Source organism: Entelurus aequoreus, linkage group LG03 (assembly GCF_033978785.1).
Source record: "Entelurus aequoreus isolate RoL-2023_Sb linkage group LG03, RoL_Eaeq_v1.1, whole genome shotgun sequence".
NCBI lineage: Eukaryota > Metazoa > Chordata > Actinopteri > Syngnathiformes > Syngnathidae > Entelurus > Entelurus aequoreus.
The window spans coordinates 7747665-7758336 of record NC_084733.1 but is presented as its reverse complement, the minus strand read 5'-3'; the positions used below and the strand labels follow the sequence as shown (position 1 = coordinate 7758336).

Here is a 10672-nt window from a genome sequence, read left to right as displayed (position 1 = left end):
CACATTTGATTGGTAAATCATAGTGTAACCACCTGGAATGACACTTTATGTGTGGTGTTGGAGTTGTCCGACTTTTTGTGTGGCTGTAAACGCATCACTGGCTAAGTGCCATATGTGCATGTGTTGGCGCAAGTGAGAAAGAGCGAGCGGCTGCTGTTGATATAACAAAGTTGCGTTTGGTCTGGTTTGTACTGCAGAAAATGAGCAGTTTTGCTAGATATCGTTTTTTTTTACTAATGTTTTGGTGATGTGTTTAAGGCCGACAATAAAGAGTTTTGCTCAGTAAAGTGACGGATGGAATTCATGAACTCAAAGAGTCTCGAAAGACGTTACAATATTTGAACAACGACGACGAAAACAGTTTTCTCTGTCGTCTCGAAAATTGTTATGCGCTTATTTTTCGTGCGTGGCATAGATTTGCCGTGCGCAGAGGACGCGCAATTGCACAGGCGCGCACCTTAGAGGGAACATTGGTTGTGACGTTGATTTGACATTGACATTTGGTCATTTTCTCGACCAATATTGTACATCGCAAATACGTGGTTGAAACAACATGCTTCTTGACGACATCGATTCAATGTCATGTTGTGGCGTTGATTTGACATTGAAATGTGGTCATTTCCCAACCGACAACGTTGTCTCCGTTGCAAATACAACTACTTTATTGTTTCAAAGTAGGACGTATAGTCAAGGTTGCCTGCTGGGAAGTGGTCAGGTGCACTAATGGACACACACACACTTAAATGCACACACGGGGCAAAACGAGGACCTCCCTACCTTTGACCCTCTCTCCGCGATTGAGCTGGATCTCCCCCTCCCCCTGCGGGGCGTAAGGCTTGACGACGATGAAGGTGCGACCCGGGACGGCACTGTAGAGTTTCCGCTTGGGCCCGCGTGTGCCCGTCAGCGCCGGCGGGGTGTGATGAGGCGGGCTGGGGTCCCGCTGCACGGACCCGGGGCTGTAAACAAACACATAGGTTACCGTGGTGATCCCGGGGAGCTGGTAGCTGAAGCCCGTGGTCACAGACATGGTGGTTGCCAGCTGGTGACAGCCCCTGGTTTTTAAAGACCGGGAGAGATTCATAAAGGTCCAACTTGCGTCCGAATAACAAGAGTTAGTCCTCCATAGGAGCCATGGTACAGTAGCCCGCCCTATGTCCTTCCTTCTGGTCTCTACTCTTCCTACCCTCTCCCGAGCATCCTAAGCAAAACAAAGATGGTTGGAGGCAGTCTCCTTCCCGTCCATAGATCCATCTGGAATCCCCTCCCAGTCATCCTGACTCGTGAAGGAGAGACAGATATCCTGCAGGTCTCCAGGTGGGACTACAGATCCCGACTCCGGCCGAGGGGGCGGCGAGGATGCACTTTGAGCTCCCCGACTCCTTCTCTTTGGGAGTCCCGCCGTGTTTCCTGCTCCTGTCGCCCCCTTGCCTTCCTTGCCAGCAGCCCTCACACACACACACACACACACACACACACACACACACACACACACACACACACACACACACACACACACACACACACACACACACACACACACACACACACACACACACACACACACACACACACACACACACACACACACACACACACACACTTGCCTTCCTTGCCAGCAGCCCTCACACACACACACACACACCCTTGCCTTCCTTGCCAGCAGCACTCACACACACGCACACACACACACACACACACACACACACACACACACACACCACACACACACACACACACACGCGCTGGCGGACATGCGCTCACACACGCTGTGGCCGTGATGCTAGCGCTGCTACCACTGCTGCTGTTATGTTGCTCCCCTCCCCTCGACAGCTTGCACACACCCTGCACGCCGTCTACGTGCATGCGAGCTCTGCGCACGCACACACCGAGCACCCCGCGCTCTCGCTAACGCCGCCGTTATCACAGCCGCCGCCGCCGCCGCCGGCACGTTGCCAGCGCATGGCTCACGTGTGGTCCCAGTGCACCACCGTCTCCTTCTGCCAGTCTACATGCGCCATTGAAAAACTGGGAGTGTGTGTAAATATTCCTAGTGTGTGTGTGTGTGTCTCTGTGTGTGTGTGTGTGTGTGTGTGTGCTGTAGGGTAGATGATGGGGGGAGGGGAGAGCAAAAGCTTCAGCCTATTTGATTGAACTGTGGCTCCTCCCCTCTTTTTCCAACCACCTCCTTGACTGGCATCCATAGGAGCCACCCTTCAGACTGCCTCCTCTCTCTGGGGTGTAGAGCGGTGGCAGATCCACCTAGTCTTCATTCAGACTGCCTCCTCTCTCTCTGGGGTGTAGAGCGGTGGCAGATCCACCTAGTCTTCATTCAGACTGCCTCCTCTCTCTCTCTCTCTGGGATTTAGAGCGGTGGCAGATCCACTGAGTCTTCATTCAGACTGCCTCCTCTCTCTCTGGGGTGTAGAGCAGTGGCAGATCCACCTAGTCTTCATTCAGACTGCCTCCTCTCTCTGGGGTGTAGAGTGGAGGTAGATCCACCGAGTCTTCATTCAGACTGCTTGCTCTTTTTCTGGGGTGTAGAGCGGTGGCAGATCCACCTAGTCTTCATTCAGACTGCCTCCTCTCTCTCTGTGGTGTAGAGCGGTGGCAGATCCACCTAGTCTTCATTCAGACTGCCTCCTCCCTCTCTGGGGTGTAGAGCGATGGCAGATCCACCTAGTCTTCATTCAGACTGCCTCCTCCCTCTCTGGGGTGTAGAGCGATGGCAGATCCACCCAGTCTTCATTCAGACTGCCTCCTCTCTCTCTCTCTCTCTGGGGTGTAGAGCGGTAGCAGATCCACCTAGTCTTCATTCAGACTGCTTCCTCTTTCTCTGGGGTGTAGAGTGGTGGCAGATCCACCTAGTTTTCATTCAGACTGCCTCCTCTCTCTGGGGTGTAGAGCGGTGGCAGATCCACCTAGTCTTCATTCAGACTGCCTCCTCTCTCTGGGGTGTATAGCAGTGGCAGATCCACCTAGTCTTCATTCAGACTGCTTCCTCTCTCTAGGGTGTAGAGCAGTGGCAGATCCACCTAGTCTTCATTCAGACTGCCTCCTCTCTTTAGGGTGTAGAGCGGTAGCAGATCCACCTAGTCTTCATTCAGACTGCCTCCTCTCTCTCTGTGGTGTAGAGCGGTGGCAGATCCACCTAGTCTTCATTCGGACGGCCTCCTCTCTCTCTGGGGTGTAGAGCGGTGGCAGATCCACCTAGTCTTCATTCGGACGGCCTCCTCCCTCTCTGGGGTGTAGAGCGGTGGCAGATCCACCTAGTCTTCATTCGGACGGCCTCCTCCCTCTCTGGGGTGTAGAGCGATGGCAGATCCACCCTGTCTTCATTCAAACTGCTTCCTCTCTCTAGGGTGTAGAGCAGTGGCAGATCCACATAGTCTTCATTCAGACTGCCTCCTCTCTCTAGGGTGTAGAGCGGTGGCAAATCCACCTAGTCTTCATTCAGACTGCCTCCTCTCTCTCTGTGGTTTAGAGCGGTGGCAGATCCACCTAGTCTTCATTCGGACGGCCTCCTCTCTCTCTGGGGTGTAGAGCGGTGGCAGATCCACCTAGTCTTCATTCAGACTGCCTCCTCCCTCTCTGGGGTGTAGAGCTCCACCTAGTCTTCATGCGTCCCCTTCCTCGCTACAACGGAGCCCTGTGCTGCAAGCGCCGTGCCCACTCCTCACACGTCTTAGTGTCTTACCCATACACCCTACCAGTTTGCATGTTTGGCATATGAACGGTAACACCAGCAAATCAATCATCATGATTTATTTGTGACTCATTCTTATAATCAGATTAATTACATCATTAATTCATCACAATTAAATATCATTCATTTTTAATCTGGATTAAAGTGTCATTTGGCGTGAGCAGAGAGACTGAAGAAAAACAATACCGGATTTTCAAGCCTTTTTTCCTACGCATTCCTAACCAAAAAACAGCGCGGCTAATTTGTGGCTGTTTCCGAGGGAAGAGCTGCGCTCCCGACACTACAGTTTTTGACCCAAAAACTGTAATTTTTGACTTCTGATTGTGATCACGGCAACAAGACAGCTTGCTAAGATTCGCTAAAATAAGCGAACCAAAGGTGCCGGAAAGCCAGGGGCTAACTAGCTAGATGCTAGCTGAAAGTCATTGCTTAGCAACCCAAAACTAAACCATTTTTTTTTTAAAGCTTCTGACCACACAATTGATCAACAGGAAAGGTGGACACAGCCCTGGCCGGTGCATAATTACGTGGGGAAAAAAACAACAAAACAAAAGAAACAAAAAAAAAAACACACCATAGAGCCGCAGAAGCAAACAACACCAACAACTTTGCCGCTGAGCAACCATGAGCGCGACAAGAAGCCGCCTATGAGGTAATACACCGTTACCAGCGGTGGAACCAGACTTGAAAGATATCATATATCAGCAACCTATCTGTGGAGGGAGGCGTGGCCAGCGCCGCCTGCGGGAGTGGAGGTCACCGCCCCTGTCCAAGGTGCTGAGGACAGCGCACCGACAGACAGGGGCGTGTTATTGCCGGCTTCGAAACACAGCTGAACAGGTGATTAGATTTCCCAGGTGGTACGAGTTGTCTAATCACCTGTTGTCTTTACCAGTAGCGGCCGGGAACAGGAAGAGGGAGGACTGAGAGGACTTGGAGAGACTGAAAAGTCCTGTATATCTGAAAATATTATTGATGAGCTTATTGAGGATCATTAAAACTGTGTAGCAGGGGAACCGCTAGGAAGCGACTCCTACGTCATCATTTCAAACATTCCCAGATAAAATTAAAATAGTACTACGACTGAAGACAAACACCAGTTTACAAACTACAGACCTGTTTCTCTACTTCCACAATTTTCTAAAATTATTGAACAACAGATTAGACAAATCCATAAATAAAAACAAAACACTCCCAGACAACCAATACGGATACAGAGCCAACATCTCAACATCAATGGCATTCAGAGTTTATGGATTTAACAAAAGCATTTGACAAAATTAATCATAATATCCTAATGAACTAGAAAGGTATGCAATCAGAGGGTTGGTCTAGGACTGGGTCAGAAGCTAGTTAACCAACAGGAAGCAATACGTGAAGATAGGCAAACACACTTCCACAGAGATGAAAATATCTTGTGGTGTACCTCAGGGATCAACACTTGGACCAAAATTGTTCAATCTTTATACAAACGTTTGTACAGTTACAAAGGACTTAAAGTTAGTATTATTTGCAGATGATACAACTGTGTTTTGTTCAGGAGAGAACACACAGAAGATCATACAAATAATAAGAGTAGAAATGAACAAATTAAAAAGATGGTTTGACAAAAAAAGACTATCTTTGAATCTCAGTAAGACTAAAATAATGATATTTGGCAACAGTAGAAGGGAAAGTCAAACACAAATACATGTAGACGGAGTAGACATTGAAAGGGTAAAAGAAAACACATTTTTGGGTGTAATAATAGATGATAAAATGAACTGGAAACCTCATGTAAAAATGTACAACATAAAGTAGCAAGAAACGAGTCAATAATAAATAAATCAAAACATGTTCTAGACCATGGGTGTCAAACTCTGGCCCGCGGGCCAAATTTGGCCCGCCGTGTAATTTCATTTGGCCCTTGAGGCAATATCAAATTAACATTAGAGCTGGCCCACTGGCTGAGGGAACTCTCCCGAAGGAATCAATAAAGTACTATCTATTATACAGCGGCGGTGCCGCTAATACTCATAATTATGAGTGCCAACCCTCCAGGGAGACTCCCTTCCGAAAAATCTCCCGGGGCAACAATTCTCCCGAATTTCTCCCGATTTCCATCCGGACAACATTATTGGGGGCGTGCCTTAAAGGCACTGCCTTCAACGTCCTCTACAACCTCTACAAACAGCGTGCCGGCCCAGTCACATAATATATGCGGCTTTTACACACACATAAGTGAATGCAAGGCATACTTGGTCAACAGTCATACAGGTCACACTGAGGGCGGCCGTATAAACAACTTTAACACTGTTACAAATATGCGCCACACTGTGAACCCACACCAAACAAGAATGACAAACACGTTTCGGGAGAACATCCGCACCGTAACACAACATCAACAGAACAAATACCCAGAACCCCTTGCAGCACTAACTCTTCCGGGACGCTATAATATACACCCCCGCTAGCACCAAACCCCGCCCCCACCCACCAAGTTCATTTTGATATTTACCTCAGAAGGCTGCAAATAGAAAAGAGGCATTCAATTTTTATTTACATTTTATTTGATATGCCATTGATATTTTTTAATTGTTATTATTATTATTATTATTATTTGAAACTGGATTTTGCATGTCACTATAAAGTTATATAAGCCTTGCTTGTTCAATATTCAATGCAAAACTTGTTTGGGTCCCTATTGAAAGGTTAATTTGTTCAACCTTGGCCCGCGGCTTTGTTCAGTTTTAAATTTTGGCCCACTCTGTATTTGAGTTTGACACCCCTGTTCTAGACCAAAAATCACTTCATATTCTCTACTGCTCACTAGTGATGGTGGGGGGAGCAGAGCTGTGAAGAGATGATGGCCGTTCATGATGACAGTAATGTGTATTGAGGCCCTGGGCGAGAGTCCGGTCGTTCAGGGCCTGGGGGGCTTTGGGCTCATAGTTCATAAGGGCCCTCAGCCCACTCCACACGACTGCAGAGTCATTGGAGCTGAACTGTTCCTGTAGACGGTTAGAGTACACAGATTTAGCTTTCTCCACTTCCCTGCTGAAGTGGTACTTTGCTTCTCTGTAGGTACTCCGGTCCCCGCTCCTCCACGCAGCCTCCTTCTCCTTGCGCAGCTGTCGGAGCTTGGGTATGAACCAGGGCTTGTCGTTGTTAGAACGAGCCCTGGTGCGCGTTGGAATGATGTGCGCCTCATTGAACTGTATGTATGAGGTCACAGTGTCCGTATACTCGTCCAGATTGTCCGCGGCCGCTCCAATTGCCTCCCAGTCTGTCGTCTCCGAACATGCGCGCAGCTCTCCCACAGACACTTCTTAATTGTTTTCATAACAGGTTTAGCCAGTTTCAGTCTCTGTCTGTATGAACGGGTCAAGTGCACCATCACGTGATCTGATAGTCCGAGGGCAGCGCGCGGGACTGCATTGTATGCTCTGCTTATTGTGGTGTAACAGTGATCCAAAGTGTTCTCCTCTCTGGTCGGGCATTTAATAAACTGCCTATATTTGGGTAATTCCTGGCTCAAGTTTCCCCTTGTTAAAATCACCAAGCGCGATAACAAGAGAGTCCGGAAAAGACCGTTCTACACGTAAGATCTGGCCTGCAAGCGTGCGCTGAGCGTCATGCACGTCCGCGCAGGGCAGTATGTAGGCAGCCACCAGTATGAATGAAACGATCTCACGCGGTGAGTAAAAAGGCTTACAGTGAATGGAAAGATATTCCAGAGCAGGAGAGCAGTGTTGGGATATCACCGTCATGTCTGTACACCAACTGTTGTTGATGAAAAAGCAGACTCCACCTTGTTTTTCCCCGGGTCTCGGTCCGTGCGGAGAAGATGAAAGCCCTCCAGTTGAACTGCGCTGTCCGGGACACTCGCGCTCAGCCACGTCTCCGTGAAGCACAAAACACAAGATGAGGGAAAATCTTTGTTTTTTCTCATCAGCAACACTAGCTTGTCCATCTTGTTGGGAAGTGAGCGGACGTTGGAGAGAAAGATGCCAGGTAAGGGTGAGCGTAATCCTCGTCTGTGGAGACGGATAAGGGCTCCCGCTCGCTTTCCTCTCCGGTGCGGTTTCCCTCTTTTGATCCAAAAATGGACCAAATCCGCAGCTGACGCTAAAATAGCCGGTAATAAGTCCGCAGTGGTGATTGATCTGATGTTCAGTCGCTCTTCGCGGGTGTAAGAGCACGCAGACACACCATTTATGCACAAAGACAAACACAACAGCGGTGCCGTGCAGAAACACATTCCAGTTGGAGAAGTGCTCTGTGTGTGTGTGTGTGTGTGTGTGTGTGTGTGTGTGTGTGTGTGTGTGTGTGTGTGTGTGTGTGTGTGTGTGCGTGTGTGTGTGAGTGAGTATTTGTGTCACGCTGCATCTATTTTCACACCACAAATGGCAGACGAAAGACAGGAATTGAAATGGACTCATTCAAGTTGTCCATGCATGGTGGGCAACACAAGTGCGACACAAGTGCGACACAGGTGCGACACAGGTGTGACACAGGTGTGACACAAGTGAACTCTCCTGAAGGAATCAATAAAGAACTATCTATTGTGGAGAATGCATATATGTTTAAGAGTTATTTCTCTTTACATAGCCATGTTTAGAGTAGCTAGTACTTTTCCTTTGTATATTCTACTAGTTTCTCTTGTGTTCAGAGGTCTGTTTAGTGTCTTAAACCACCGGAATCTGAAACACAACCCCCACTCTTTTCTTCTCAGTGTTGCGAGGGGGAGAGATGGGGGCTTTCTTTGTGTGCAAGGAGTTGGCTTTTCCGTTTGAATGTCAGATCAACTAGAGTAGCCGATATGAATGTATTGATTAAGCTGATCTCATGAAATTTCAGTAAAACTTGATAATATTCCAATTCTGTCTTGATGGTCCTTACTCAGCATATATGTCATCGAAAGAACTTGGGATTGACCAGTAACTTAGATTCCCTGGGAGGAAGAGCTGGTCTGACGCAACACTATCTATCTATCTATCTATCTATCTATCTATCTATCTATCTATCTATCTATCTATCTATCTATCTATCTATCTATCTATCTATCTATCTATCTATCTATCTATCTATCTATCTATCTATCTATCTATCTATCTATCTATCTATCTATCTATCTATCTATCTATCTATCTATCTATCTATCTACCTATCATGGCTAGCACATGATACACAATTGTGGACTTGAAGGATATGGCGAATGACTTGATGTGTGCTGGCCACACTTGCATCATGGAGACAACAATGAAGTCTTCATCACTACTGACTTTGCAAGAACCACACCTGGGGAATAACACACCTGGGGAATAAGACCTAATTGGATGAGCTAAGACGCAGATGATGAGTGGCTGTGTCACCTCAAGTGGAACACGTTGCCATGAAATGGAATTGACACGGATGTAATTCCCATTTGAAAACAGGAGTATAATCCTGCGTGTTGATCATGGACCATCCGTGCTGGGGTGGAACAGTACCCTCCAAGACAGGAGCTGACTTGATAAAGAGCCGACTCCGTCCTAGGCTGCCCACTAGTCAGCATTGACTGAATGCTGACGAAGTTGACACCCATATCCAACATTCCCTCTAATTGTGCACTGCTTGCATATCCTCGGCACAGCAAGTCTATGCTTGATTGAACAAAACTGTTAATGTTCCACCATAACCACACCACACTGTTTATATTCCACCATAACCACACCACACTGTTTATGTTCCACCATAACCACACCACACTGTTTATATTCCACCATAACCAAACAACACTGTTTATGTTCCACCATAACCATGCCACACTGTTTATATTCCACCATAACCACACCACACTGTTTATATTCCACCATAACCACACCACACTGTTTATGTTCCACCATAACCACACCACACTGTTTATATTCTACCATAACCACGCCACACTGTTTATGTTCCACCATAACCAGTGCCACACTGTTTATATGCCACCATAACCACACCACACTGTTTATATTCTACCATAACCAGTGCCACACTGTTTATACTCCACCATAACCACACCACAAACATGAGTCAAGTATATAACAACTGGTCTTTTTGTGCCGTACAAACCAGGCTTGAACAAACTATTTGTCATTTGTCACATCCCTCACCTCACCTCACCTGTACCAACACTTCACCTCAACTGTACCAACACTTAGCCACTGCTGCCTTCATGGCCACACAAAAAGTGGGACAAGTCCAACACCACACAAAGTGTCACTGCCAGGTTGTGACTCCTGTTTGATGTGGTCATCATTCATGTGGCCTGTCTCTTCTATTATGTTGTCGACTGCATCAGTCATGTTGTCCACTATATCATTCATGTTGTCCGCTATTTCATTCATGTTGTTCGCTATATCATTCATGTTGTCCGCTACATCAGTGGTCCCCAACCTTTTTGTAGCTGCGGACCGGTCAACGCTTGAAAATTTGTCCCACGGATCCTTTTTTTTTTTTTTTTTCATAAAGAAATACAATCATGTTTGCTTACGGACTGTATCCCTGCAGACTGTATTGATCTATATTGATATATAATGTATATATTGTGTTTTTTATGTTGATTTAATGAAAAAAAAAAAAAAAAAAAGTATTTTTTTTTTTTTTTAATTTCTTGCGCGGCCCGGTACCAATCTGTCGGTAGTTGGGGACCACTGCGCTACATCATTCATGTTGTCCACTATATCATTCATGTTGTCCGCTACATCAGTGGTCCCCAACCTTTTTGTAGCTGCGGACCGGTCAACGCTTGAAAATTTGTCCCACGGATCCTTTTTTTTTTTTTTTTTCATAAAGAAATACAATCATGTTTGCTTACGGACTGTATCCCTGCAGACTGTATTGATCTATATTGATATATAATGTATATATTGTGTTTTTTATGTTGATTTAATGAAAAAAAAAAAAAAAAAAAAAAAAGTTTTTTTTTTTTTTTTTTTTTTTTTAAATTTCTTGCGCGGC

The 10672-nt window shown here is 46.5% G+C and overlaps 1 protein-coding gene across 1 annotated transcript in view; it reads right to left on the bottom strand.

Annotated features, from left to right (window-relative positions):
• Positions 1–542: 542 nt before the first annotated feature.
• Positions 543–10672, bottom strand: part of LOC133646054 (SH3 and multiple ankyrin repeat domains protein 3-like) — a 130434-nt gene continuing 120304 nt past the window's right edge. The window contains exon 12 of the mRNA XM_062041030.1: positions 543–959. Within this exon, the coding sequence (XP_061897014.1) occupies positions 740–959 (220 nt within the window). The 3' untranslated portion in view covers positions 543–739. The remainder of the gene's footprint in view (positions 960–10672) is intronic.